Source organism: Dermochelys coriacea, chromosome 6, assembly GCF_009764565.3.
Source record: "Dermochelys coriacea isolate rDerCor1 chromosome 6, rDerCor1.pri.v4, whole genome shotgun sequence".
NCBI classification, from domain to species: domain Eukaryota; kingdom Metazoa; phylum Chordata; order Testudines; family Dermochelyidae; genus Dermochelys; species Dermochelys coriacea.
Window position 1 is genome coordinate 80816587 of NC_050073.1, and position 26798 is coordinate 80843384.

Here is a 26798-nt window from a genome sequence, read left to right on the forward strand (position 1 = left end):
TCATCCAAATATGACCACAGAGGAAGGAACTTCTCAATGTGAAAGAGGGGGAAAGTGTCAGGCCCTTAATCATTTTATTCTTAGGATTTTCATCATTTTCCTCCATATATTTTATTATAATAAGCAACTGTGATATGCCTGGTTAAATTAATAATCAAAGGTGTTAAAGGGTAATTCTTTTATCCATTTTTCCACATGTGCAGTGTTTTTTTGGGGTAAAAGCCTGGATTTCTTTTCTCTATAGGTTAATTATTGATGTACATTCTTCTTTATCACAATAAATTAATCTTCATTTCCTTTAGGAAAGTCTACAGGTCAAATTCTAGCTAAGGCAGGCGAAGTGGCATAAAAGCAGTCTTGTAGGCCAATTGTTCCTCTTCCTCCACTAGTAAAGTTCACCCTCTTGCGGTGGAACCGGTGTGGTTCCAGGGGAACTCGTTGGGGGAATTCTTGTGTCAGGGCTGGGGACACGTCCAGAGTAACCGTTGCTGTTCATATGCATTAATATGTCTCCTGTGTAGATGGGAAGTGCTGTATAATATCTCCAAGGATGAAGTAGCAGACACTGTGCCTTTAATTATTCCAAAGGGGTGTGTGAGTTACTGAAAGGAGAGGGAAGTAACTGTAGTTTCTCAAACCACTGTGTGATAAATGTTGACTTTTTAAACACAAAATACGCCCTGAGTCCAGACATATTAACAATTTCATTTTAAACCCATTTTCTGTTTTCCGAGTGAGTTTGGCAGGTATATATGAAGGGATTGCAGCTACTAAAGAAGAATCTGAACTAAAAAATATGTATCTGTTATGTATACTACATGTCCTACTTGAAATCGGACTTGTGCTTCAATGGGCACTGAAGGCCACAACTTTTATGGTTGATAGATAAGGCTCACTCAGTATTCAGTGTGAATAACATTAATAGTGAGCTTGCTGCATCCAGTTGCTAAGATATTTGTATAGGTTCATGGACTACCTGCCTCTCTTTTCCCATTATTTGTGTGTCTGTGTATGTGTGTGTGTGAGAGAGAGAGAGAGAGAGAGAGAAGAAATATTTATATATATTGAGAAAAATATAAGACAACTGGCCACAGATAGAAGGAAAGGGTGGAATGATCTTTAGATTTCTCGTTCTGTAAGCTTTCTTTTCCCAGTCTCGAGACAAACAGTTATATCAGTTACAAAGGCACTGTAGTCTTCTGTGTCCATTCACGTCAGGAAAGGGCTTTACTACTTATATACAGTGTTTAGTAAATAGTTATGTGATTATTTAAAAATAAGTGTTAATTTAAAAAAAGAATAAAGAGAAGTTTGTTTAATTGTAATTTTGTAAAAATATTCTACAGTTTATTTCAGTGGCTCAAAATAAGTATTCATGGTTTGAAAGAATTCCGTGTTGCTGGCCTACAAAGGATAGAGTGTCACTATTTGAATGAGCAAAATATATCAGCACTTGTGCATACACTAAATAACTGTGTGTGTAAATTGGATAAACGCATGTGTTGGTTGGTGAGACACCGAAGTAGCCGTGCGCATGTGCATTTAGCCATTTTATATACATAGCTACCTATCTTTGCACACACAAGGGTGCACAATAGCTCTGTACATTTTTCATACGTGAGCCTCATGAGAAAATTTGGTTCTAAATGATCACATGAACACCCAGAAGTTAACACCCCATTAAGATAAATAGCCTGAGTTGACACTTCTGTCAATGGGCTGGTTTAAATCTGATGGCAAACTGGGACAGTGATTTACATATGGACCAAAAGAGTTAGTTTGTAACTTTATTTTTAATGGAAGTTTAAGTTTTTGAAGAACATAAGACAATCTGAAAGGTGAAATTCACAGATTTTTCATGCCCGCAGGTTTTTATTGCCCCGGGTACTACATGTCCTTACTTCTTACATCACATATACAAGAAAAATAATAGACATAATATTTAAAGATGTCTTTTGATAAAGAAAATCTTTCCATCTCTAGAGGTGAGATTTCGCTCTAAAGTATGATGAGCAAGTTCCAGATGTATTTTTCAATTACTGGGCGTTCCTTTTCTTAAGTATTGACAGAGGGAAGGTTTTATCAAGGTCTTTGTGATGTGCTTGTTTATAATGAGTAGACATTAGTAGAGCACATCGAAGTACTTATTGCTAACAGATGACTAAAAGGAACATATGGCAGGGAAAAGAAATATATATTTGTCCAAGCATACTCTTCATCAACTATGTTTACATGTAGTTACAACATTTGCACATACATTTTTGTATCAGAGAAAAAAACAAAAAGTGAAACAATGTTTTTTTAAATATTTGAGTGTCAGGTAGAGTTAATTTAGAATACTTTTTAACAAAAGAATTATATTTTTCAGTGCAGAAGATTTTAATAGGTTTTTTTATTGCTTCATCTTGATGCCTTTACAACATTATTCTTCTTATACTCATTATACATTAACAGTCCTACTGTTATGAAATGTTTTTTGGTTCACCCACCTGTTCCTTTAAGTAGAAGTTTAATAGGACTGGATGACACCATGAGCAATAATAAGGGTGGGATGAGTTTATGCACTAACCTGTATTTAAGGTCAAATGCAGATCAGGTCACAAGAGAGGTTCTGTTTGGCAGGCTTATAGTCCCCTCAGATCAGTATCACCAAACAGTTTGCAGCATCTTCTAAAAGTCTCTGATCAGATTCAGGAATAGAGACCTGATCTAATTCCACTGATGTTAATGGGAGTCTTACCATGACCTTCAGTGCACCCCATTAACTTGGGAGGTGCACCAACAGAGTTTTGGGGGAAGCTGCACAGTGGTTAATGTAAAGAAGTTTTGTTAGGCTAGGTTTACACTGCAATCAGAGATATGATTTGCAGCATGGGTCAGCATACCTGCATGGCTAAAATAGCAGTAAAAATGCAGCAATACGGGCTGCACAAGCCTGTCTGGGGACATACAAAACAGTTTATATTTCCACTTAATGTCATTAAAGTCATAGTACTATATATAAGATGTTATCGTCTGTTGCTATCGAATTGATTGGACGTGAGTCTTAGCCACATGGAGGTAATTTACCCCAAAAATTCTACCAGTTTTAATGCTAGTTGAATCAGTGTTAAAAATGGTGACAGGCACAATATAGATAAGTCCTGACAGCTAAAACTAGTATTACTGCCAATTAGATTTGTTACAGAATGGGTTTGACTAAAGTGGAGATAGAAGATGTTTCAGCCATGAGAACTTTGTTTGAACTGGAGTTCCCACCTCTTTTAATACTGATTCAACTGAACACGTGTCAGAACTGACGGGAATTTGTTGCAGATTTTCCCAATGCAGCAGCCAAAATTCAATTTAGATCTGACTTCCCCCAAAATTTGAAGCTGTTGGGACCTGAGGACATGGCTCAATCCATAATAGAGTTAGGGACCAGCTGCAGGGCTTGAATCCAGGTACAAACTTTCCCAAAGTTCAGCAGTGCTTGAGTATAGCGGAGTTAGCTTTGGGCAATCTCTAGTGATGGTGATACAAACTCAGAGCCTCAGTTTCACTGAAAGATCAAGGAGAAACTGGATACCAATTTAATAAGCACTTGTTCAAAAACAAATCTTTTTGACATTTAGAAATGAATGACATGGAGTATTCCAAAAATAGGTGTGGGAGATAAAAAATGAATCTTAAGTAAGATGCATTTCAAAGTTCTCCCCAAGTGCTAATGCCAACTTCAAACATCTTAGCATAGGCATTCCTTTAAAAAAAATGCATTTAGCTTAGGACATTGAGCATAGGATTATTTTTTACATTATTTCTGGTTTCATTAAAAAGCAGCATTTTTCCAAGCATTTACAGATTTGTGTTTCTGCAGTAAGATGAAGTTGCATGATAAAGTGAGAAAGATAATGGTAAATAAGCATAAATGTAAGCCTAGCTAGAAGGGGAAAAATATGCTATTTGTATCCCTCCTGTGAAGTAAATCCTGTTTCTTTTAGCTATTTCTTCATTAGTTAATAAGGTCTTGCAAAAAATGTGTATTTGAAATGGTATTTTTGCATCCTTGCCTCTAGGCATATATTCACCAAATAGTTTGCCCTCTGAAGGTGCATTAAGTATGAATTTAAATAATAATTACCTCAGATGTGGATGGTCATAAATCTACAACTGAAATGGACAAAACCACAAGCTAATCATCCTCCCCAGTCAAAACTACCTCACTGACTGTGGTCACAAATGTAAAATATTGGATAAAAGAGAGATTTTTAAAGATTGTGAATCAAAAAAATAACTTCAAGCTTTCATTTGTTGTTCTGTTAGCTTAAATGAGATTTAATTTGGGGTGCATTACATAGTTTAAGAGATTGCCAATGGAACACAGAGCCTTTTACCTCTCACTCACCACTAAGAAAAGCTCTTATATCAGTAGTGACCAAAAACTGCAGACTGTTATCTTATCTTTGTGAAATGAGTTTCAGTTCCCAGTGGATATGTATCCACACCATCACAACTAGCACATGTTGGCATCTTTGTTGGCACTCGCAATAGAGATGCTGAGGGCTGAATGCATCATGGAGCCTGAATTCTCTGTCCTCGAGGCCTTCTTTCCAGGCTGATATTGAGGTGCTGGCAGGGTAAAAGGTGCCACTGCCCATGATGTCCCTGTTGTGCGAATATAGGCCTGCAGTCTCCAGAGCTGCCAGTCTGATACCTGTCACCGGTACTATTCATTTTAATTTTTTTTTCAAAGAACATCATTTTATCTGTCCACAGAAAGGCTTCTGAGGCAGCTGAGTCAGAAATTATAGGTCAGTCCTTTCCCATAGTTTCATAACCATTCAGCTTCAGCAAGCAGCACTGAGTTGCAATCTCAAATGGAGCAGCTGGATCTTCTGGGTATATTTTTGTTAGGGGCTTATTCCTTCACCCACTCACTTCCCTGGTCCTTCTTGCATGAACAGAGAGCAACAATACCAACGGTGCAAACAATTCAATGTCTATTGGGGTGAACTTCCAGCAAGCATGATTCCAGTTTCCTTCCTTAGTGTCCCCCTTCCCAGCTCTGACACCACAGAGACTTACCTGTGTCCCTGTTCCCATTCCCCCCCTTAGCAAAACATGATTCCAATTTCCCCAACCCCATTCCCTGTTCCCATTTCCACCCCACGCCCCCCCACTTCCTGATTGACTGCAGACTATAGTAAAACTTGAGTTCTGCTTAGCTATGCCTTAACCAATCATTTTCCTGAAATTTAACTCACCAATCCTAATATATTGTAACATGATTATATAACCAATTATATCCCACCACCTTAATTAGTTTACACCCAGCAAAATTAATTGTACAGCAGACAGAAACAATCAGAGAACCAGACAGAGATTATACAGACAAACAATAGCAAAGTGGGAACTATAATGACAAAACAATACAGAAGTGAGGATTTCACATCCCAGCTATTGGTAAGTGAGTTCTTGCCAGACAGGATGCTATCAAACTAAGTTTCCTTTTACATTTTCTAGGCACTTCCCTTTCTCTGGAGGTGATAGGACAGGATTGTATTCCTAACAGCCCAATAGCACCTTGTTTCAATGTGACTAGTTTGGAATGTGAGGATGTGACAGTTCACTTCCCAGCTTATGGCTGCCTCTGCTGCTTAGCCAAAGATCTTAGCCTAAGAACAGGGTCTCAGACTGTCACAGTAAGAGAAGGACCTTACACCGGCAGACAGTGATTTTGATTCTTTCTTTTATACCTCTATAACTAGCTAAGTGATAAGAATACACCTAAATTCTTAGTGTATAGGCCTTTACAGACAGGCCTGCATATCTATATCCTGACAATTTTGCTTAGTGTTCATCGTGTGAATAGGGGAACGAAAACCTCTGCCTCTCATTCAGCTCCAAAGTTCTCAGCGCATGCACAGTGCATTAAGCTAAATCATGGCTTGACTAGTAATTCTGCAGCTGTAAAATGCTTGGTGTCTGTGCAGTTGAACCCATTGATCACTTGCAGGCTCATGCTTCTTGTATTGCCAACCACAAAGAAGTAATTCAAGGATGTAAGTAATGTCTCTAAGATGTAGATGACTGGCAATTCAATTAAATGGGTCCTGGAAAAGTTTCAAAACTGCTGCTCCTTTTGTCTCACATTTTAATCTCCAAATGTTTTAAAATTAGTCTTCCCTTTCTACCCCCATTACTTCAGTTTTATATCTCTTACTTCATTCCCTTGATTTTCTAATTTGTCCTTTCTTTCTTTGAAAAAAAAATCAATAACACAGAAGTTCTGAGTTTTAGATTTGATAAATTGAAACATTTGGCTATTATGTACTTTTCTTCTTTCTTGCCATGAGGACATTTAGAACATGTTGACAGCCAATATTAATAAGCTTAACACTGATCCTGGCAGTTACTAAATATAATTTTTGATGAAGTAAAGTGCTCTTTAGAATAACAATGTTGTCCTTTAAAAAAGATGTCACATTTGCATTATAAATTCACAGGGGTTTCTTTTATTCTTTTTATTTTGCAGGTGATCCATATAACAGGCCGTTTACGACTGAGAGTGTCACTGTCCCATGGGAGGACAGTCCCTAGCCAAATCATGGGGCTTGTAGTTGTGGCTCATGCTTTGCCACCTCCTACAATCAATGAAGTCAGAATCGACTGCCACATGTTTGTTACTCGCGTAAATATGGACCTCAATATCATTTACTGTGAAAATAGGTACAGCATTTCAGCTCTCGTTTTTCTGTGTTGCATGTGTACTCTCTATTCCATGGCTTGGTAAACAGTGGAGATCAGACTCCTGGAGTGTCAGCCTAGTGCCATATGAAAGCACTAAATTCACTGTCGTCATTATTAATTATTAAAATAGTATAGGAAGAGTATGAAGGAGATTTTTTAACATTAACATGACAAGTTGCATGATGTCTTTATGTTTGGAAATGAAAAAAAAGGAAACCTACTATTTGAAGTTTAATTCCCCTACATTCCTGAAATATTTTGCAGAAGATGCAGTCTCATTTGAAATTCTCTCTCTGCTTATTGGAATGGAGGACTTGGTTGCTAGAAGGGGTCAGATGGAGCAGGTGACAGGTTGGGGGACAATGTCATTGGAAGCAGGAGATGGGGGGTGTCATAAATATAAAGAGAAGGGTAACCACTTTTCTGTATACAGTGCTATAAAATTCCTCCTGGCCAGAGGCAACATCCTGTTACCTGTAAAGGGTTAAGAAGCTCAGCTAACCTGGCTGGCACCTGACATGGTGGCAGAGCGGTGGGATCATTTTGAACCAGAGATCATTTTGAACCAAAAGCACAGACCTGAAGAGGTTTGTTTTTAAGCTGAGAGCAGCTAGAGGGTTTTCTGTCTATTTGCCTGGAGACAGAGGTGTTAGTTTTTTTACAAAGGGATTTTTCTTTTTTGAGCTGGAGTTTTCTCTACCTAAAGGCAGGGTAGTTAACCTCCTGCAGGGAAATTCACAAGTCCCCCCCCCCCCCCAACTCTCCGGTATAGCTAGAGTTAAGCACAAGAAAGCAGGAAAATGACTACCAGTGAAGCAGCTAATAAACTAGAGCTGGCCAGATTTGAAGCTGAAGAGAAACAAAAAGAGCATGATAGACAGATGGCCTTAAGGCGCTTGGAGATGGAGGCAGAAAAAACCAGGGTGGAGGCAGCGGAAGCTGCCCACAAGAGAGCTATGGAAGAGAAAGAAAAAGAGAGGAAGCATGCACTGGAGATGGAGAAGGCAAGGGCTCAGCAGAATATACCAACCAACCCTAGCAATCCTTCTCCAGGTACCCCTTCCCATCCCAGAAAGTTCCCCACCTACAAGGCAGGCGATGATACCAAGGCCGCCTTAGAAAACTTCAAAAGGGCCTGCCTTGGGTACAGCATCTCTACAGACCAGTACATGGTAGAGCTGAGGCCGCAGCTCAGTGGACCCTTATAAGAGGTGGCAGCTGAAATGCCTAAGGAACACATGAACTGTTATGAACTTTTTAAAACCCAAACGAGAGTCAGAATGGGACTAACACCCGAGCATTCCCATCGGTGGTTCAGAGCCCTAAGGTGGAAACCAGGCATGTCATTTACTTGACATGCCTACCACATTGTGAAACATTGGGATGCCTGGATATCAGGAGCAAGTGTTAAATCTCCAGAAGAGTTGCCCTTCCTAATGCAAATGGAGCAGTTCTTAGAGGATGTTCCTGAGGAAATAGAAAGTTACATCCTAGATGGGAAGCCCAAAGCTGTAATCGAGGCGGGGGAGATTGGAGCCAAATGGGTGGAGGTAGCCGAAAAGAAAAAAAATAGTAGCAGTAGGAGCAAATATCAGAAGGGGCAACCCAAAACAAAACCCTATCACCAGAGGCAACCTAAGACCCCACCTATATCCTAAAGAAAACCCCAGACACCTTATCGTTCCACCACACCATTTTCCAGCAACCCACCTCGCTCCAGTGACCAGTCAACTGGACGATGTTTTAAATGTAATGAGCTGGGGCATGTGAAGGCCAACTGCCCCAAGAGCCCCAACAGATTACAGTTCATTGCACCAGGGTCACACCAAAGGTCCTCAGGCCCAGATGCCTCCCAGATACCTTTAGAGTGAAGGGAAACTGTGAGTGTGGGCGGGAAGAAGGTTACAGCGTGGAGGGACACTGGAGCGCAGGTGTCAGCTATCCATCAGTCCTTAGTGGACCCCAACTTAATCAACCCAGAGGCCCAAGTGACTTATCAACCCTTCAAGTCCAACTCTTTCGATTTGCCTACAGCCAAGTTGCCTGTCCAGTACAAGGGCTGGTCAGGAATGTGGACTTTTGCAATCTATGATGATTATCCCATTCCCATGCTGCTGGGGGAAGACTTGGCCAACCAACCAGCTTGGTAAAGCTGGCCAAGAGGGTAGGAATGGTCCCCCGCAGCCAGACTAAGCAAGCTTCCACACATATCCCTGTTCCTGAGCCTTCCACCAGGGCCCTTCTGTGTTACCAGAGACCCAAATGAACATGTGGAACCGGATTCCCTGCCAATGACTGCAATGGCCATACTGGATCCAGTCCCAGAGACCAGCCAAAGCCAGTCCCTAAACCAAAACTGGTGAAGCAACCAGCACCAGAACCATTTCCAGCACTGAGTCCAGCACTTGCAACCCCGTCTACAGCTCCAACACCAGAGGGCACCACCGAGCCTGCACTGGCAGCAGGAGCAGATGACCCTACACAAGAGACTCAGCCAGAGCCTGAAATATCCCCATAGTGCACTAGCGGAGAGCAGTTCACCGTCAACGGAAACAGCCCCATCACCTGCATCGCTTCCAGAGGGACCAAGCCCAGGTCCACAATCCAGTGAGGAACTGATGTCTGCAGCATCAAGGGAACAATTCCAGGCCAAAAAGAAAGCAGAAGAAAGCTTCCAGAGAGCTTGGAAGGAGGTACGAAGCAACCCACCGCCTCTCAACTCTTCAAATCGATCCCAGTTTGTTGTAGAAAGAGGACTTTTATACAAGGAAACTCTTTCTGGTGGGCACCAGGAAAACTGGCATCCTCAGAGACAGTTGGTAGTTCCAACTAAGTACCGGGAAAAGCTCTTGAGCTTAGCCCACGATCATCCTAGTTGCCATGCTGGGGTGAATAGGAACAAAGACCGTTTGGGGAGGTCATTCTTCTGGGAGGGAATGGGCAAGGATATTTCTGTCTATGTCCGATCTTGTGAGGTATGCCAAAGAGTGGGAAAACTCCAAGACCAAGGTAAAGCCCCTCTCCAGCCACTCCACATCATTGAGATTCCGTTTCAGATAGTAGCTGTGGATATTCTGTGTCCTTTTCCGAAAAAGACACCCCGAGGAAAGCAGTACATACTGATTTTCATGGATTTTGCCACCCGATGGCCAGAAGCAGTAGCACTAAGCAACACCAGGGCTAAAAGTGTATGCCAGGCACTAACAGACATTTTTGCCATGGTATGTTGGTCAGATGCAGGAACTAATTTCCTGAGGAATTATGGAAAGCCTTTGGGAAGCTCATGGGGTAAATCACTTGGTTGCCACCCCTTACCACCATCAAACAAATGGCCTGTTGGAGAAGTTTAATGGAACTTTGGGGGCCATGATACATAAATTCGTAAATGAGCACTCCAGTGATTGGGACCTAGTGTTGCAGCAGTTGCTCTTTGCCTACAGACCACATCCCAGTTTAGGGTTTTTGCCATTTGAACTTGTATATGGCCATGAGGTTAAGGGGCCATTACTGTTGGTGAAGCAGCAATGGAAGGGGTTTACACCTTCTCCAGGAACTAACATTCTGGACTTTGTAACCAACCTACAAACCACCCTCAGAACCTCTTTGGCCCTTGCTAAAGAAAACCTAAAAGATGCTCAAAAAGAGAAAAAAGCCTAGTATGATAAACATGCCAGAGAGCGGTCCTTCAAAGTAGGGGACCAGGTCATGGTCTTAAAGGTGCTCCAGGCCCATAAAATGGAAGCATCATGGGAAGGGCCATTCACAGTCCAAGAGCACCTGGGAGCTGATAATTATCTCATAGCATTTCCCACCTCCAACCGAAAGCCTAAGGTGTACCATATTAATTCTCTAAACCCTTTTATTCCAGAGAATTAAAGGTTTGTCAGTTTACAGCCCAGGGAGGAGATGATGCTGAGTGGCCTGAAGGTGTCTGTTACGAAGGGGAAAGTGCTGGTGGCGTGGAAGAGGTGAACCTCTCCATGACCCTTGGGCGTATGCAGCGACAGCAGATCAAGGAGCTGTGCACTAGCTATGCGCTGACGTTCTCAGCCACCCCAGGACTGACTGAATGGGCATACCACACCATTGACACAGGTAATGCTCACCCAATTAGAGCCCAACCTTACCGGGTGTCTCCTCAAGCTAAAACTGCTATCGTACGGGAGATCCAGGATATGCTACAGATGAGTGTAATCCGCCCCTTTGGCAGTGCATGGGCATCTCCAGTGAGTTCTAGTTCCCAAACCAGATGGGGAGATATGTTTTTGCATGGACTACCATAAGCTAAATGCTGTAACTCGCCCAATGCCACGCACAGATGAACTATTGGAGAAACTGGGATGGGCCCAGTTCATCTCTACCTTGGACTTAACCAAGGAGTACTGGTAGGTACCGCTAGATGAATCCACCAAGGAAAGGTCAGCCTACATCACACATGTCGGGCTGTGTGAATTTAATGTGCTCACTTTTGGGCTGCAGAATGCACCCGGCACCTTCCAAAGACTTGTAGATGGTCTCCTAGCAGGATTGGGAGAATATGCAGTCGCCTACCTTGACGATGTGGCCATATTTTCGGATTCCTGGGCAGAACACCTGGAACATCTACAAAAAGTCTTCAAGCGCATAAGGGAGGCAGGACTAACTGTTGAGGCTAAGAAGTGTCAAATAGGCCTAAACAGAGTGACTTACCTTGGACACCAGGTGGGTCAAGGAACTATCAACCCCCTACAGGCCAAAGTGGATGCTATCCAAAAGTGGCCTGTCCCAAAGTCAAAGAAACAGGTCCAATCCTTCTTAGGCTTGGCCAGATATTACAGGCAATTCGTACTGCAATACAGCCAGATCGCCGCCCCACTGACAGATCTAACCAAAAAGAAACAGGCAAATGCAGTTCAGTGGACTGAAGAGTGTCAGAAGGCCTTTAACCAGCTTAAAGCAACACTCATGTCTGACCCTGTGCTAAGGGCCCCAGACATTGACAAACCGTTCCTAGTAACCACAGATGCGTCCGAGCGTGGTGTGGGAGCACTCTTAATGCAGGAAGGACCAAATCAAGAGTTCCATCCTGTTGTGTTTCTCAGCAAGAAGCTGTCTGAGAGAGAAAGCCACTGGTCAATCAGTGAAAAGGAATGTTATGCCATTGTGTACTCACTGGAAAAGCTACGCCCATACGTTCGGGGACGCCGTTTCCACCTGAAAACCGACCATGCTGCACTATAGGGGCTTCATACCGCCAAGGGAAATAACAAAAAACTTATTTGGTGGAGTTTAGCTCTCCAAGATTTTGATTTCGACATACAACACATTTCAGGAGCTTCTAACAAAGTGGCTGAAGCACTCTCCCATAAAAGTTTCCCAGAATCAACTGGTCCAAATCGTCCTTAAGATGTGGGAAATATTGTTAGTCTTTTTACAGTTAGTAATATTTAGAGATGCAGAGTCTTATTAACTCTGTTTTCTCCTAGAGCTCCAGGAAGAAATCACAGCTAGTGTTTCACCCTATCTGTGATTATGGGGCGTGTCATAAATATAAAGGGAAGGGTAACCTTTTTGTATACAGTGCTATAAAATCCCTCCTGGCCAGAGGTAACACGCTGTTACCTGTAAAGGGTTAAGAAGCTCAGCTAATCTGGCTGGCACCTGACCCAAAGGACCAATAAGGGGACAAGATACTTTCAAATCTTGTGGGGGAAGGCTTTTGTTTGTGCTCTTTGTTTACATGGTTGTTCTCTCTTGGGACTGAGAGAGGCCAGACAGAAATCGATCTTCTCCAACCCATCCTAATCAAAGTCTCCAATATTGCAACAGTATAGGTAAGCCAGGCAAGGCAGATTAGTTTATCTTTTGTTTTATGTGAATTTCCCTGTGTTAAGAGGGAGGTTTATTCCTGTTTTCTGTAACTTTAAGGTTTTGCCCAGAGGGGGATCCTCTGTGTTTTGAATCTGAATATCCTGTAAAGTATTTTCCATCCTGATTTTACAGAGATGATTTTTACCTTTTTTTTTTTTAAATAAAATCCTTCTTTTAAGAACCTGACTGATGTTTCCATTGTTCCAGGATCCAGGGCTTTGGGTCTTTGATGATTTTGTAACCTATTGGTTAGGATATTATTCTCAAGCCTCCCCAGGACGGGGGTGTGTAGGGCTTGGGGGGATATTTTGCGGGGAAGACGTCTCCAAGTGGTCTCTTTTCCTGTTCTTTGTTTAAAACGCTTGGTAGTGGCAGCATACTGTTCAAGGACAAGGCAAAGTTTATATCTTGGGGAAATTTTTAACCTAAGCTGGTAAGAATAAGCTTAGAGGGTCTTTCATGCAGGTCCCCCTCATTTGTACCCTAGAGTTCAGAGTGGGGAAGGAACCCTGACAGAGGGATTGTACGGTGAGATTAGCTGGTGACTTGCAGAGCAAGTCATACTTGCAGAGCAAGTCAGACTATAACAGTGTTTAAAATAGAACTGGATAAATTCATAGAGGTTAAGTCCATTAATGGCTATTAGCCAGGATGGACAAGGAATGGTGTCCCTAGCCTCTGTTTGTCAGAGGGTGGAGATGGATGGCAGGAGAGAGATCGCTAGATCATTACCTGTTAGGTTCACTCCCTCTGGGGCACCTGGCATTGGCCACTGTCGGTAGACAGGATACTGGGCTGTTGGACCTTTGATCTGACCCAATATGGCCATTCTTATGTTCTTATGTTGTTATGTTCAGAGGGAGAAAGGAGTTGAGTGGAAACAGGTATTGGGTGACAGGTTGAATGAAGGTTTGATGGGGTGGAGACAGGTACTTTAGAGAGGTGGAGGAAGGAGCACTGGCGTTCAAAGTGGATCAGGTGCAGTGGGCACCTGGAAATAGGGTCCAGAGTAAGGGAAGGAATGGACAGAAGAGCTGAGGCGGGAGTTGGCTAGAAGGCAGGGCATAAGGAACTCAGAGGCTGGGGATGGAAGGAGCCTAAAGTATAGAAGAAAAGTTGGGAACAAGCAGAAGAGCTAGCCAAGGACCCATTGACAGGAGGAGCTACCATCAAGAGTTGAATTGCCAACAGGATTAATGCAACCGTTTGATGTGAGGACAGCAATGGCATAGCATAATTAGAAGGTTAAAATTCTCTAACATAGGCTCCAATTTAGGAATTATCTCTATTCTGGACAGCATTTAAGCACATAATCAAGTGCTCTTCTGAAAAGGGATAGACATAAGCATGTGCTTAAGTGCTTTGCTGAATCAGAGCCTTAGGCCTTTTAAAATAAATGTTCAGCTTCCGTTAAGAAATTATTTTACACTATCATGTTCTAAACTATATTTTAATAATAATAGTACTTTTGTAACTAGAAAGCATATTTCATCCAGCCTATCAAAGCACTTTACAAGGATGGGAGATATTATTCTAATTTTTTGAACTGGGAACACTGAACCACAGAAAGCAATTTGCTCAAGGTTACATAGAGAGTTAATGGCAAAACTAGGGTTAGAATGCTGGCTTCCTGCCTGCAAGTACACTGCACTAACTTCTAGATTATGTAGTGTAATCTAGCAGTTAGCACAGATAGTTTAGGGGATTAGGAGTAGTATACAAATGGAACCTTTTGCCGCAGTCATTGGCTTGAATCTGACCTATCTTGATAGTGATGGAAAGTCATTACCATCTGACAGCTCTCCAGTGGCCTCTGTGAAATGAATTGTTGGTATCAGTCCAGTTCCTAATGAATAGGTCTCCTCTTCACAAAATCACCCCCCAGTTATTGGTACCTTTGTTGGCAACCTCAACAAAGGAGTCAAGAATTGAATGGATGTGGAAAATGAACTACCCTTTCAGGTCAGGTCTGAGATGAATTGGTTGGGCAGTGTTTGGAAGACTTAATCTTCCTATGCTGTCAATCTAGCATTTTGTATGAGTACTAAATTGTTTTTAAAAAATTAAACAATTTTTTAAAACTCTCCAGTATCTCTGTATCATCATACAGCAGTAAGGCCTTAAGATTCCTGTGAGGAACCTGTGAAAAACCTAAGATAGGTAACAGATAGTCCAGGCACGGAGCACTGATTGAGGATTGGTGACCACCTGGGAAAAGCTGATAGCTAAAGATGTAGTGGAGTCATTAAACTTAGCTGGTCATTATTCCACAGGAAGTGCCTTGTGCTGAGGATGTCATTGCTATTACAAGATGAACAGAGAGAAAACTTTATCAAGTAATTTTTTTTCTATTTGCTGATGGTGTTTATTTCGAATGTTAGACATAGCATTTATGCAGTGTCAGTGAAATTAATGATGAGGCATCTGTGCTTTGTGCCTCTTCACGGGATAGCAGAGAACGAGGTCCACTAGGTTAGCAGAAGCATCACTGATGGAACTGTGGGGAAAATGTTGGTAGCTCACTTGGACAGCAGGAGTTCCACTGTTGGACAGTTGGGATAGTGGTACCACAGCAAATGCCATATGGAAAGTGGATGTTGCCTGCAGGGACAGCAGGAAGTGGAAACACCACTGCTAGACATTGGGAGGCCAGTAGCAGTAGCCTATCTAGTTAGGAGGCTAGCCATTCATCGAGGCAACCCACTGAGGCATCAGGAAGCAGGAAGTCCTCTTCTGGGGCTAAAGAAAGGGACAGTGACAGCATATGGGGCTATAGAAAACAGAAGCACTCATTCCTGAATACGTGGAATAGGCTACTGGTGCCCCATTGGGGCAGCAGTGAAACCACTGGTGGTGTCATGGGGGAAGAAGGAGCAGCACAGCTGCGGCTATAGAAAAAAAAGTGGTAGCATGCTTGGCATAGCAATAAGCACTATTTGAATAGCTTCCTGGAGGTTAGTGACAGCTGGCTGGGGAGTGTGAAGTGGAAGTGCCATTACTTAAGCTGAATTGGATATTCATAGTAGATCACTGGATCAGAAGAGGTGAGAAGCACTACTCCTGCTTTTACAGGGATTCTTTTGTGAGCCTGCTTCGAGAAACAGGAAGCAGGAGTGACCTTACTCAAGTCTTTGGCTGTGGCCTATTCCTCTCTTCTTAATGAAAAGATTTGAATGACGATCCCTGATCCACAGCAGAACCACGTGCATAGTTACTTTTCCCCCGTTATGAAACAAGATCAGTTAACTAATATATTGGGCATTTTTAAAGAATTTACATTTTATTCTGTAGCTAATTAGCGGGTTTTGCAACATGGTTTAATTTATTTTTAGGATTCTTTTTAAATCTTCAGAACTACCATCTTCGCACCTAAAAACTATGTAACCAAAAAATAGGGAGACATATTTTAAACGTTGGGGTCTAAGATGAGATACCTAAATCTACAGTTAGGCACCAAATAAGTGGGCCTGATTTTCAGATGTGCTGAGCATCCACTTCTCCTCTTGACTGAAATGTTCTTGTTCCTATTCTAAAAGTGTGTTGCCATACAGGTGACATTACCTCTATCATAGTGTTTTTGCATCAAAAGAATATTTGGCATCCACACAAGACTAAGCCAAACTCATACTGTACATGAGTGTGTTTAGGTGGCGATGTCTCACTTCTGGGTCCTGTAAAAGCCATACTCAAAAGGTCTTGCAAAAGTCATGTTATGGGGAATTAATTTGCAGGTTGTTTCCCTATTTAGATTTGCATTATTTATTGGTGAAATAAGAACATAAACCTATGAAAATTCGGAAGCTTTGGCCAAAATTTTCAAACTTGGATGACATGGAGGTGGGTGTTGGTGGTCGGGGACTCTCTCCTCAGGGGGACAGAGTCATCTGTCTGCCAATCCCACCGGGAAAACCGAGAAGTCTGCTGCTGGAGCTAGGATTCACGATGTGATGGAGAGACTGCCGAGACTCATCAAGCCCTCGGATCGCTATCCCTTCCTGCTTCGTCACTGCCAAGAATGACCTTGAGCGGATCACTGCAGACTACGTGGCTCTGGGAAGAAGGATAAACGAGTTTGAGGCACAAGTGGTGGTCTCATGCATCCTCCCCGTGGAAGGAAAAGACCTGGGTAGAGACCGTTGAATCATGAAAGTCAATGAATGACTACGCAGGTGGTGTCGGAGAGAAGGCTTTGGATTCTTTGACCATGGGATGGTGTTCCAAGAAGGATGAGTGCTAGGCAGAGATGGGCTCTACCTAATGAAGAGAGGGAAGAGCATCTTCACAAGCAGGCTGGCTAACCTAGTGAGGAGGGCTTTAAACTAAGTTCACCGGGGGAAGGAGGCCAAAGCCCTGAGGTAAGTGGGGACGTGGGATACCGGGAGGAAGCACGAGCAGGAGAGCACGACAGGGAGGGCTCCTACCTCATACTAAGACAAACAGCAAGTTATCTCAAGTGCCTATACACAAATGCAAGAAGCCTGAGAAACAAGCAGGGAGAACTGGAAGTCCTGGAACAGTCAAGGAATTATGATGTGATTGGAATAACAGAAACTTGGTGGGATAACTCACATGACTGGAATACTGTCATTGGTGGATATAAACTGTTCAGGAAGGACAGGCAGGGCAGAAAAGGTGGGGGAGTTGCATTGTATGAAAGAGAGCAGTATGACTGCTCAGAGATCCGGTATGAAACTGCAGAAAAACCTGAGAGTCTCTGGATTAAGTTTAGAAGTGTGAGCAACAAGGGTGATGTCATGGTGGGAGTCTGCTATAGACCACCGGACCAGGGGGATAAGGTGGACGAGGCTTTCTTCTGGCAACTAATGGAAGTTACTAGATGGCAGACCCTGGTTCTCATGGGAGACTTCAACCACCCTGATATCTGCTGAGCAATACAGCGGTACACAGACAATCCAGAAAGTTTCTGGAAAGTGTAGGGGACAATTTCCTGGTGCAAGTGCTGGAGGAACCAACTCGGGGCAGAGCTCTTCTTGACCTGCTGCTCACAAACCAGGAAGAATTAGTAGGGGAAGCAAAAGTGGATGGGAACCTGGGAGGCAGTGACCATGAGATGGTCGAGTTCAGGATCCTGACACAAGGAAGAAAGGAGAGCAGCAGAATACGGACCCTGGACTTCAGAAAGGCAGACATTGACAACCACATGAAACTGATGGGCAGGATCCCCTGGGAGAATAACATGAGGGGGAAAGGAGTCCAGGAGAGCTGGCTGTATTTTAAAGAATCCTTATGGATTACAGGGACAAACCATCCCGATGCGTAGAAAGAAAAGTAAATATGGCAGGCAACCAGCTTGGCTTAACAGAGAAATCCTTGCTGATCTTAAACATAAAAAAGAAGCTTACAAGAAGTGGAAGATTGGACAAATGACCAGGGAGGAGTATAAAAATATTGCTCAAGCATGCAGGAGTGAAATCAGGAAGGCCAAATCACACTTGGAGTTGCAGCTAGCAAGAGATGTTAAGAGTAACAAGAAGGGTTTCTTCAGGTATGTTAGCAACGAGAAGAAAATCAAGGAAATTGTGGGCCCCTTACTGAATGAGAGAGGCAACCAAGTGACGGAGGATGTGGAAAAAGCTAATGTACTCAATGCTTTTTTTGCCTCTGTCTTCATGAACAAGGTCAGCTCCCAGACTACTGCACTGGGCAGCACAGCATGGGGAGGAGGTGACCAGCCCTCTGTGGAGAAAGAAGTGGTTCGGGACTATTTAGAAAAGCTGGATGAGCACAAGTCCATGGGGCCGGATGCTCTGCTTCCGAGAGTGCTAAAGGAGTTGGTGAATGTGATTGTAGAGCCTGTGGCCATTATCTTTGAAAACTCATGGTGATTGGGGAAGGTCCCGGATGACTGGAAAAAGGCTAATGTAGTGCCCATCTTTAAAAAAGGGAAGAAGAAGGATCCAGGGAACTACAGGCCAGTCAGCCTCACCTCAGTCCCTGGAAAAATCATGGAGCAGGTCCTCAAGGAATCAATTCTGAAGCACTTAGAGGAGAGGAAAGTGATCAGGAACAGTCAGCATGGAATCACCAAGGGCAAGTCGTGCCTGACTAATCTAATTGCCTTCTGTGATGAGATAACTGGCTCTGTGGATGAGGGGAGAGCAGTGGATATGTTGTTCCTTGACTTTAGCAAAGCTTTTGACACGGTCTTCCACAGTATTCTTGCCAGCAAGTTAATGAAGTGTGGGCTGATTGAATGGATTATAAGGTGGATAGAAAGCTAGCTAGATTGTCGGGCTCAACAGGTAGTGATCAATGGCTCCATGTCTATTTGGCAGCCAGTATCAAGTGGAGTGCCCCAAGGGTTGGTCCTGGGGTCGGTTTTGTTCAACAACTTTATTAATGATCTGGAGGATGGTATGGATTGCACCCTCAGCAAGTTTGCCGAAGACACTAAACTGGGAGGAGAGGTAGATACACAGGAGGGTAGGGATAGGATACAGAAGGACCTTGTCAAATTAGAGGATTGGGCCAAAAGAAATCTGATGAGGTTCAACAAGGACAAGTACAGAGTCCTGCACTTAGGACGGAAGAATCCCATGCACCGCTACAGACTAGGGACTGAATGGCTAGGCAGCAGTTCTGCAGAAAAGGACCTAGGGGTTACAGTGGGCGAGAAGCTGGATATGAGTCAATAGTGTGCCCTTGTTGCCAAGAAGGCCAATGGTATTTGGGGATGTATAAATAGGGGCATTGCCAGCAGATCGAGGGACGTGATTGTTCCCCTCTATTCGACATTGGTGAGGCCTCATCTGGAGGATTGTGTCCAGTTTTGGGCCCCACACTACAAGAAGGATGTGGAAAAATTGGAAAATGTCCAGCAGAGGGCAACAAAAAGTATTAGGGGACTGGAACACATGACTTATGAGGAGAGGCTGAGGGAACTGGGATTGTTTAGTCTGCGGAAGAGAAGAATGAGGGGGGATTTGATAGCTGCTTTCAACTACATGAAAGGTGGTTCCAAAGAGGATGGATCTAAACTGTTCTCAGTGGTAGCAGATGACAGCACAAGGAGTAATGGTCTCAATTTGCAGTAGGAGAGGTTTAGGTTGGATATTAGGAAAAACTTTTTCACTAGGAGGGTGGTGAAGCACTGGAATGCGTTACCTAGGGAAGTGGTGGAATCTCCTTCCTTAGAAGTTTTTAAGGTCAGGCTTGACAAAGCCCTGTCTGGGATGATTTAGTTGGAGATTGGCCCTGCGTTGAGCAAGGGGTTGGACTAGATGACCTCCTGAGGTCCCTTCCAGCCCTGATATTCTATGACATCTAAATCTATATTTAGCCACCTAAATAAAAGTGGCCTAATTTTTAGGTACTGAGCTGACATCCAGCTCCTATTTACTTCAGTATGAGCTGTGGATGCTCAGCATTTATGAAAATCAGATCACTTTCATTTAGGTGCCTAAATATGGATTTAGATGTCTAATTTACACAACCAAGTAGAACATCATGTCCATTACTTTTACTTTCTTAAGGGTCAAATGCTGGGGAAAAAAATCAAAGGTTGTGTAAAGAGTTTACCTCTGGAGAGCAAACGTCAAGGGCTGAATCTTCATCCTAAACTGCTCAAGATGCCTGCACAACCACAGCTACTAAAACAATTGTCACAGTAAGGAGTAGCGCACACACATGGCATGATACTCCCTCAATGTTGGGTTTTGTCTCTATGGATCTGCATGCTTCGCCAGTCTACCAACATTCCCTAAGGATCTGCAGAAATAGTCTCCTGTATGGAGCCTCCTTTACTAGGACTCAAGCCTACTTAATAATGAGCACTCTGGCTCTAAGCCAGAAAAGCACTTAGCATTGAAGGCAGTGGGACTCTCCATGAGCTTAAAGTTAAGCATAAACTTACAGGTTTCAGAGTAGCAGCCGTGTTATCTGTATTCGCAAAAAAGAAAAGGAGTACTTGTGGCACCTTAGAGACTAACAAATTTATTAGAGCATAAGCTTTCGTGAGTTACAGCTCACTTCATCAGATTTATGGGATCAGGGCAAGTGTACTCAGCACTTGGTAGAATCAAGCCCCTACTTCTCAATCGGCTGCTATTTTTAGCTGTCAAGAGACAGATTGCCCATGGGGGTTGGAGAGCCATGGGATTTGGCCCTAAGTTAGTAAATTAAGCAACATAATATAAAGTTATTTTTTCAGTGGTTTAGTAATGCAACAATATTTATATCCCAGCTTTGATTTGTGTATGATTTCCATAACAAAATCATTCTCATTCATGTAATCACAAAACTGATTTCCTTTGATGTCCTGTCTCTTAGTTCTCATTTTGGTTGCCTTGATGGATACAAAACATCACTCTTACCTTGTGAATTGATTTTTTTCTTTTTAGTTAAAAATACAAACCCTGTTTCCTTCCTACATCTGGACTGAATAGCTTTTTCCTCTTGTTGTTGTAGAACTCATGGGTTGTGGATCAGGTTCCACAGTTCACTTGCTTTATTTGACTTATTGTACTTATAATACAATATTTTCTGACACCCAGACCATTTGAAAGGTCAAGACTAAGTGAAGAAACAAGTGCAGAGAGTGACTAGGGAGTTATTAAAAGACTTACTTAGACCTTTCAGTAATAATATCCTGATACATACAAAAACACCTTAGTTAAAAGAAAGTTACTAAGGTTGTAATAGTTAAGAACTCAGGTTAGAAAATGCCATACAACCTTAATTCTTCCCCCTTGCACAGATGCCTTATGATACAGTCTTTATTTACATAGTCAGATACTCTTTTTTCTCCATTTATTATACAGGATGGATGTTATTCCATGAATGAAGCAGCTGTTAAATATATTTTTATTGTCCTTATTCAATATGTTGATCCATGTCTTATTTACTGCACGCCATCTAAGCCCTGCACTGAATACTGAATTATTAATTTCTTCACGTTTTTTTCCTATGGTGCTCATCCCCATTGTATCCAAGTGTCTCACAAACATCAGTTAATTTATTTTCACAACTCCTTATGAGATAGGAGAATGTTGTTATGGGGAAAGTGAGGCAAAGAGAGAATAAGGACAAAACACTGCTAGCTTGGGGTGCTACATTTACTGAGCACCCAACTTGAGACATCTTGGGCCTGGTTTTTTATAGATGTTGAGTATCCACAGCTCCCATTGACTTCAGCTGCAGTTGTGAGTGTTCTGCTCTTTTGAAAATCAGGCCCCAGATGTCTCAAGTTGGTCTCCCAGAAAATGAGGAACACACAATTAGTGGCCAGTTATGAAAGTTTTAGTTCTAGTTCACTTGCCAAACATCAGATAGGAACTTTGTGGTCAGGGATAGACTCCAGTTCTCCAGGGTGGCATTCAACTGCTTTAACCACTAAATCATCTCTTCTCTTCTTGCAGTCCCATATTTCAGTCTTTATACACCATACAACTTCTATAGTGCAAACTGAATTTTTAGCACAAAGGGTCTAGCAAGCTCTAGTAAACATAATGCAAATGGTGATTTTCTACATCTTATTACTGAGCCAAAACTGAACATATTTTCATGGAGACAGCAAGTTCGTGCTCCAAAACACGGAGGCATTAGAATTCTTTGGAAAGTATTTAGAATTTTTTTTTAATAATGGGAATAGATAGGCATCCTAAATATAGATTTTGGTCAGCTCTATTCCCTAGAGTTGTATATTGTGGTAAATGGATCTCTTGTTGCAGTTAGAACTATATTTACAAGCCTAACTAACCTATTGTAGCAGAAATTGCTGAACTATTTTATTCAGTTACTGAACTACTAGCCAGCAGGGAAGTCTCCAATCTTGATCACAGTTATGCCATTCAAAGACACTCTGACAATTCTAGGGAAAATGACACGTGTGCCACAACCTTATTATAGACAGAACTAGGTTCAAAATCAGTACAAAGGCAAGTGGTCCCTATTGCAAGGACGAGCTGTGGATGCTTTCCTGACCAAAAACCCTACCTTCTTTGATCCAAATTAAATACAGACCAGAACTCTAATCCATCCTCCATTAACATTTATAGAAAGACTCCCATTGATTTCAGTGGAGCTGGATCAGGATTCGAGTGACCCCATTGTCTCTTGCACAGTTGCAATACTAAAACTCCTCCTCTGTTTTTTCCACCAAATGCATCCGATGAAGTGAGCTGTAGCTCACGAAAGCTTATGCTCTAATAAATTTGTTAGTCTCTAAGGTGCCACAAGTACTCCTTTTCTTTTTGCGAATACAGACTAACACGGCTGCTATTCTGAATACTAAAACTGCCATTGGCTTCCTAGGCTTTCTCATTCAGACCATAAGGTCCCAATTCAGGAAATTGTTTAAGCCTGTACTTTAAATCCATTCCGTTCAGCAAACCACTTAGGCACATGCTTATGGGCCTTAAGCACACTCCTAACATTAGACACATGATAAAATGCTCCCCTGAACAGCGATGGATTGCTGAATCAGGTCGTAAGTCAACACGTGCTCCGCTTCCGGGTAGGACTGCCACCAAGCATCTTGTGCCATCTTGTGCTATTCTATATACTGACTAGATTGGGAGATATTGACCATTTCCCTGAAACTGAATCTTTGTAATTTACTTTCTGCTGATAGAGACAGAAGAAAATACAACAGGTATTTGCTAAGGGCAAATAAATAGCATAGTTTACACTCATGTGAAAAGCAAGTAATAGCTACATTCTGTGCAGTTGCACACATCACACTGAACTGTGCTTTAGTTTAAATGTGGAAAAAGCTTGCAGGCAATAGGGGCAGGAATGGCAGAATGTTCCAAGTCTTTCAGTTCCTAGGTGTAAAAGGGGCAGCCAGCAAATCTGTGGGCCATTGGAGATGACCAATAAGAATGCCTGGTAATACAATGGGCCAGGGCATTCCAGATAGAGGGGAGCTTGTGCAGCCCTCCACCCCCAGCAAGCATGCTCCAGCCACCCACTGTGTGGGGAGAGGGTAGTGGGAACAGATTGTCAAGGGACTATCCCTCTGGTAAAACAGATTGGGATTGTTCTAGATAGTGGGAAATTGATGGGCAATTTATTAACTTGCTGACATATTTTTATTACACCTCAGTTCTTACAGTCCCTGGCTTTACTGCAAGGATTCACCGGACTTTAAAATTAGTATTGTCATTGGTAATCTCAGTCATATAATCTGGAGATGAGTCCATTCACATTTTGAGGGATCTGTATAGTAAACATTACTATTACTAAGCCTCTATATCAGCCCCCTACAACGCTGTGCCTTCTAAACCTAAAAGCTAGATGTTCTAGTTATACAAAACAGACATTTAGTGGGGGAACACTATATTTCAAATCCTCAAAATTTGTTTCTACTTTAAAAAAAAAAACAAAGGTTTTCAAATGTTTGTGTAAACCAGGCTGGTTCACTCAACATATTTTCATGTTTTTGTTATATTTTTCTGTACACACACATACACACTCACACACACACACTCACTCTGCTGAAAGGGTTTAAAAGTTTCTGTGTGGAATAAACCACAAAGTCCCAGTTGAAAGAGCAAGGAGTGAAAGCTGAGTTCCCAAATGAGTAAGACTAAAAAAGATAACACCCGCAGGCATCTGTATGTCTCAGCATTTAAATTATATCCCTTGAAATGTCAATTTGGACTTTGTGCCAAGAAGTGGTTGAAGAGCTTTTTTCATGAATATACCCAATGGAAGATGAATCTGTTGAAATGAAAGGTGTCTCTAATCATTTGATATAAACATAACATGTTTTTATTTTATTATGTAACCTTGATCTTTTAATGAGGATTTTGAATTATTGCTGATGCATTGTAATTTCATGGAATTATATTGTCTCCGTGTTTATTCTATGGGTGGGAAGTGATCTGAAGCTTAACTTTCCATTTATTTCAATGGACTAACTTATTTCCACAGATTTCTCTATTAAAAACAGTTTTATTTTAAAGAATGTGTCCTGTTCCTACTTTCCACTCAAATAAATAGCAGTGACTTTGTGGTTATACTACAGTAATGAACAATCTTTCTGTATATTTCTATTTCTGTCATTTGACAGTTCCTGTATTTTTTCCTTCTTAAATTACAGGCTGTATTTTTTCTTTGTAGGATTAGTGATTACATGGATCTGACCCCTGTAGATATTGTAGGGAAGAGATGTTACCACTTCATTCATGCTGAAGATGTGGAAGGGATCAGGCATAGTCACTTAGACTGTAAGTACCTCAGTTTTTGTCAAAATAATCTGGCACTATACCTGGTTGCTTTTGAACTATTATTTACAATTCATGATTATAGATCTTCATATTGCATCTGCCTTTTTGTTTTAATATAGTGGAGGATGGTTCAAAAGTAACTTTTCTTACTGTATATTTTCAAGTCATTTCCTTAAATATACAAGATTCTCAATGTATGTGGGAAGTGAAATTACTTAGATTTGAATCATGGTGGTCTCCAACAGCTGCCCAGTTCCATGTGCTGCCCATTATTTTACTTCACAGAGGCATTGCTCCAATGAAATTAGACAAAGATTTCTAACCATAAGAGAAGTGAAGTTCTTTCAATGGGATTAGTGGAGGCAAAAAACCTAACTTGTTTCAAGACTGAGTTTGATGAGAAGTTTTTGGAAGGGATGGTATGACAAGGTTGCCTATAATGGCATATGGCCTATCCATGATTTCTCTTAGCAAATATTTCTAATGGCTGAAGATGGGATACCGGCTGCGGACGACTCTGAGTTACTACACAGAATTCCTTCCTGGGTGTCTGGCTGGTGGGTCTCACCCATATGTTCACTGTCCAACTGATTGCCATATTTGGGATCATGAGCGAATTTTCCCCCAGGTCAAATTGGCAGAGACCTGGGGGTGGGAGGTGCCTTCCTTTGCTGCGTGGGGCCTGGGTCATTTGCTGGCTTGAACTAGAGTAAATAGTGGGTTCTCTGTAACTTGAAGTCTTTAAATCAATATCTGAGGATCTCAGTAACTCAGCCAGAGGTTACAGGCTTATTGCAGGAGTGGGTAGATGAGATTCTGTGGCCTGTGGTGTGCAGAAGGTCAGACTAGATGATCATGATGGTCCCTCCTTAACATCTATGAGATGAGTAACTCTGTCCCTAATATAGAAAATGAACTCATCCCTTGCTTTTTTTTTATTTCTCACTGTTGACATGATGATCAAAAACTAACATATTCGGTAACTAAGAAAGTTGCACAGAACAGAACTGAGCCATGAAGCTACCATGGATTTAACCGTACAGTGCATTATCCTCTCTCTACTTTTATGGCTCCCATTCCTGTAATATCCAAATATTTATCTGTACCCAATCAGGATTAGGAGACTAGGAGTTGTACAAACACATAGCAAGAGAAAGTCCCTGCCCCAAATATGTGTGTGTGCACATATCTGTATCCAGATATGGATGCAACTTGACCCCTAAATATTTGAGACCAAATTCTTTCCATTTGAACACCAGCCTTTTAATTATAACCTATTTACAAATTTTAAAAATAGATACAGGGCTAATTCTTTTCTCGCTGAGGTTCATTGTCATCATTGGGGTTGCTCCTGATTTACACTGGCATAAGAGGAGCATTAGGCCACTAATCTGTAATTTACCTATGCTTCGAATAAAACCAGATGATGGCTGCACTGGATACTGCTAGAGCACTGTGTGTTCTGGGATTTATTTTCACAAGACACCTCAACTGGCAGTGAAGACACAGAGTATGTGATGAGAAAAAAGAAATAAAGTAGAAATTCTCTACTAACAGGCAAAACAAATCTCTGGTCTAAGAGCACTACACCCAAGAGAACATACTAGCTCAATTCAATATGCAAACAGGGGTAACAGTGAGAAAACTGGTTTCAGAGTAGCAGCCGTGTTAGTCTGTATTCGCAAAAAGAAAAGGAGTACTTGTGGCACCTTAGAGACTAACAAATTTATTAGAGCATAAGCTTTCGTGAGCTACAGCTCACTTCATCGGATGCATTTGGTGGAAAAAACAGAGGAGAGATTTATATACACACACACAGAGAACATGAAACAATGGGTTTATCATACACACTGTAAGGAGAGTGATCACGTAAGATAAGCCATCACCAGCAGCGGGGGGGGAAAGGAGGAAAACCTTTCATGGTGACAAGCAAGGTAGGCTAATTCCAGCAGTTAACAAGAATATCAGAGGAACAGTGGGGGGTGGGGTGGGCGGGAGAAATACCATGGGGAAATAGTTTTACTTTGT

At 42.0% G+C, this 26798-nt stretch overlaps 1 protein-coding gene across 1 annotated transcript in view; it reads left to right on the forward strand.

The window, feature by feature from the left end:
- NPAS3 (neuronal PAS domain protein 3) overlaps positions 1 to 26798 on the forward strand; it is an 888972-nt gene that overhangs the window by 823800 nt on the left and 38374 nt on the right. Inside the window, 2 exon segments of the mRNA XM_038407448.2 lie at positions 6515 to 6708; positions 24664 to 24770. Of these exon segments, the coding sequence (XP_038263376.1) occupies positions 6515 to 6708; positions 24664 to 24770 (301 nt within the window).